Source organism: Bison bison, unplaced genomic scaffold, assembly GCF_000754665.1.
Source record: "Bison bison bison isolate TAMUID 2011002044 unplaced genomic scaffold, Bison_UMD1.0 scf7180017864289, whole genome shotgun sequence".
NCBI classification, from domain to species: Eukaryota; Metazoa; Chordata; class Mammalia; order Artiodactyla; family Bovidae; genus Bison; species Bison bison.
In genome coordinates this window covers 11,683,054-11,686,992 of record NW_011494861.1, presented here as the reverse complement: position 1 = coordinate 11,686,992, position 3,939 = coordinate 11,683,054, and the positions used below count along the sequence as shown (strand labels likewise).

Below are 3,939 nucleotides of genomic sequence, written 5' to 3'. Positions count from 1 at the left end.
TGGAATCAGGCAAGGAGCCACAGTGCCCTTGGCTTGTGAAGAGCCCCAACCACAAAGGCAGCCTGCCCAGCCCTCAGGTCAAGACTTTCAACCCAGACCCCAAGGGAAGACCTGGGGGCACCGCTACCTTGAGGACAGGGCTCAGGAAGACATCCTTCTTGTGCCGGCAGACCTTGATGAGGACCACAAAGGCCAGCACCCGCAGTGTCTCCTCACCAGTGCTCCACAGGACCACCATCCTCTGTGGAAGCAAACTATCATCACCGGTCCTGGCCCCCCAGAGCCCAACCAGAGGCAGCCCTTCTCACAGCGCCCGGGGGAGCCACAAGATAGAGCTCCATCAAGGAGGAGCAAAAACACAGCACGCCACCCCTTCTGAAGGCCGCACAGAGAAAACGGACCTGTCATCCACACATATGCATGGGGTGACAGAAAGCTGACCCACCAGCAGGGCAGCCCACCCTCGAGTAACTGGGCTCTGCTACCCCAGTGTGCTCACACAGAACCCCATGGGGCAGCACAGGTGCCGCCTGCACACCGGCCAGCAGTGCCCGCCCCAGCGCACCTTTAGCAGCATGCGGCACTGCTTGGGAAAGGTCAGGTAGTAGGGCACAGAGCTGCCCACATGCTGGAGGACGGCTGCTGCCACTGTCGCCTCTGCCACGCAGGCCACCAGCTGGGGAGGAAGGAGAGGTCAGCGAGGCCCAGGATGTGAGTAGCCAGGCCCCCATGTGACTGGTAGGCCCCACCTCCCAGAACTGCACCTGGATGACGGAGCTCAGGTAAGCCTTGACATCCAGCCGGAGCTTGGCCCACAGCGGGCTACTGGACGGCTGCAGCACCCTGTGGAGAGACAGCACCCCCTCAGCTCAGGAGGCCACTAGGAGGCAGAGGCCAGTGTCCAAAGCACAAGGACACGTGGGCCCTGTAGAGAGACACCCCACCACCCCCCTCCCCGACCATCTTCCCCATGACATTCAGGGGCTCCTCCAGCTGGACAGACATGAGCCACACTAGGACTCTCTCAAGGGTAGCCCCTAGCTATGCTTCAGGCAGGGTACCATCAAGCCTCAAACCCCCACCACACAGCCAGAGGGTTAAACGTCCTCCCTGTCTGAGCCGGGGCCAGCCACTTCCCCAGAATTTCCAGACGGACCTCTGGCCTCTAGCTCCCACACGGCTCATGCACCCAGTCTGCAGTCCCAGGTCTGACCGAGGCATCACAAACCAGAACCACAAGCTGGCTCCTTTGGGCCACTATTTTGTCTCGTTGTTGGCCACGCCTCATGGCTTTTGGGAGGGCTCCTCAATCCCTGGGCCATGGACCACTACTGGTCCATAGCCTGTTAGGAACCAGGCCTCATAGCAGGTAAGCAGTGGGCAAATGATCTAAGCTTTATCTGTGCTCCCCATCACTTGAATTCTCGCCTGAACCATACTCCCACCCCACTCCATGGAAAAACTGTCTTCCATGAAAGCCATCCCTGGTGCCAAAAAGGTTGGGACCACTGGCTTACAGGGTCTTGGTCTCCTGACCAGAAACTGAACCTGAGCCATTACAGTGAAAGTGCAGAATCTAACCACTTAGACCACTAGGAAACTCCCTGGATCACATACACTTTAGAGAGACCAAGCCACTTACAAATTAATTTCAGCAACAGTGGTGAATACTTCTGAAAGTTTCTCAAAGGCATCGTCCCTCAACACTCAGAACTCGGCATATAGGTGTTCATTCTAACTGCTAAAGCATGTGAAAGAATAAAGGACAGTGGCCCCTGAAAGACTGCTGGCTGATGCCAGCTACTGGGCACCTAAAGCCACAACCCAGGAGGTGGCACCACCTCCTCCAGGACCTGCCATCCTCCATGGAGACTGCTCTGTGCAGGGTAGCGGCCCCCGTGGGAGCCCACACCCAGCACCACCTGTACCGCGTGTGTGCTGCCCACTCACTCGCTGCCTGGCCCCCTCCACCTTCACCAGTCTATCAGCTTCCCTGGTACCCTCAGACAGAGCCACCTCCACATGGTCGTGCCTTCCTGACCCATCAGTCCAGCCCCCACCACCATGAGACCTAGGTATTCCCATCCCCAAATCCTGGCCTCCCCCACCTCCCATTCAGACGGTCACAGCAAGACCTCTCCCTGGAGGTTTCCAGACTCCTCTGAGCCCCAGTGTAACGCATAACCTGCCATGTCAGCTACTTATCTCTCCCCTCTGAAGCCCTTCTACAGCATTCTCTGCTCAAGCAACCTCTAATATGGAAGTCAAGGCCCGGAACCTGCATGGATGAGGCCCCTGCTTAGAGAGAGACACACACACATGCACACACACACATGCACACACACACATGCCACAGAGCAAAAACCAAGGAGAGTAGGTGAGACTGATTAGTCCAAAGAAGAAAAGAGAGAATCCTGACCCAAGAAGATGGGGGACCAAAGCCAAGCACACACTCTGTAGCTGTTGAGGAATCTGGGCAGGGAGGAGGGACAGAGCTACGCCCATAAGGCCCCAAGTGTCCAGCCTCTGCCAAGAGCCCAGTCAAGAGCCTGGCTCTGTCCTCAACATTCTTCTGGGCCAGGTGGGGCCACTAGGTCCCAGCACCACTGCTGTTCACAGGGCCGGACCCTGACCACATCCCTGTGCTGTCCTCTTTCCTCTTACCTGCTGCTGTCTTTGGGGGCTTTTCCGAACAACAGCTTCTGGAGACAGCCAAAAAGATCTCTGATGCAAAAGGTGACCAGAGCATTGAACACTGCAATGAGGGGTCCAGAGATGCCATTCTCAGAACAGAGGATCAAATAGAGAGCCTGTATCCCTGGTCCCCTTGCCCCAGCTCACCAGCACTGTCCGTGACCTGGAATTTGCTGGTCTCAGCGCCTTCCTCATCTCCTTGGGTGGTGGCCACAGCTGCTCGGAACGCCTGTACAACTTCATGGAACAGCTTTGGTGTAAGGTGCTGCTAAAGGGGCAGAAGGACCCAGACATTGGGGGTGCGGTCAGTTGTGCTTGGCAAAGCAAAAGGCAGCTAGCTGGAGCTCCAGGAATTGCCTTGAAAGAAAGGCATCCCTCACCCATGTCTTCAGACCAAGAGCAGAGGTGGGAGCAGTGTTACTCAGCCACATGTAGGGAACAAAGAGTCCAGAATCCTCCTGGAAGGGCCATAGGGGAGGGGTGGAGGGTCCCGGATCCAAACAATGACCAGCTCCAAGTGGTATCTGGAGTTCTCCCTTTCTGTCCTTTCTTTTCCCTGCATAAACCACTGCAAGGCCCTCAAAATGGCTCTGCCTCCACCAACTAGCAAAGACACAGAGACCACATCCTCCCCACAGTGGACTTCAGGGAGCCCTGGAGAAAAACTGAGAAGAAGGGTACAGGCAGAAGCCCTAGTTTCTGAATGAAGGAGAGAATGAAGTCCTGAGCCTGCACAGCCCCAGATCACTGAAATGAAGCAAGGGCAGATTGGGGAAGGGGGAGTCAGCTGCTTCCCACCCCCGCCACTTCTCACCTTTGCTGCCTGCTTCCATTTCTCAACCATGGCGAGGGTCACAGGGACAGAATCCCTCCTCTTCCCCTCAGGTCCTCTGGGGACCCCGTCCTCCTCCTCCTCCTCTTCACTTGCTTCCTGTGCCAAACACAGGGGGTCGGGCTGCATGGGATGCAGAGACCATAAATATGTCCCTGTCCCCCACCAACTTTGCGTAGGGCCTCACTTCTAGCATGTTTGGCAGGGAGTGGAGCTGCTCCTCTTCATCCTCAGAGCTGTCTGAATCGCTAAAGTTCAGCAGGCTCTGGTCATTCTCCTGCAGGAACTTGTAGAACTCAGGGTCTTTGTCCTTCAGCCGAGAGAGCTGGTCCTTGTGCTCAGACGCACCACCTTTACGCCGACTGAGAAGGTGGGGGTCTTCAAGTCTGATTGGCAGCCACAGCCAAGGCCGA

At 56.6% G+C, this 3,939-nt stretch overlaps 1 protein-coding gene across 5 annotated transcripts in view; it reads right to left on the bottom strand.

The window, feature by feature from the left end:
- NOC2L (nucleolar complex associated 2 homolog (S. cerevisiae)) overlaps positions 1–3,939 on the bottom strand; it is a 12,526-nt gene that overhangs the window by 6,522 nt on the left and 2,065 nt on the right. Inside the window, exons 3-9 of one of the 5 annotated variants that reach the window (XM_010850029.1) lie at positions 3,714–3,912; positions 3,509–3,649; positions 2,842–2,962; positions 2,665–2,755; positions 765–843; positions 566–676; positions 128–241 (exon numbers count right to left, since the gene is read on the bottom strand). In XM_010850029.1, the coding sequence (XP_010848331.1) occupies positions 128–241; positions 566–676; positions 765–843; positions 2,665–2,755; positions 2,842–2,962; positions 3,509–3,649; positions 3,714–3,912 (856 nt within the window). The remainder of the gene's footprint in view (positions 1–127; positions 242–565; positions 677–764; positions 844–2,664; positions 2,756–2,841; positions 2,963–3,508; positions 3,650–3,713; positions 3,913–3,939) is intronic. The other 4 variants (XM_010850030.1, XM_010850032.1, XM_010850031.1 and 1 more) reach the window with 4 other exon arrangements.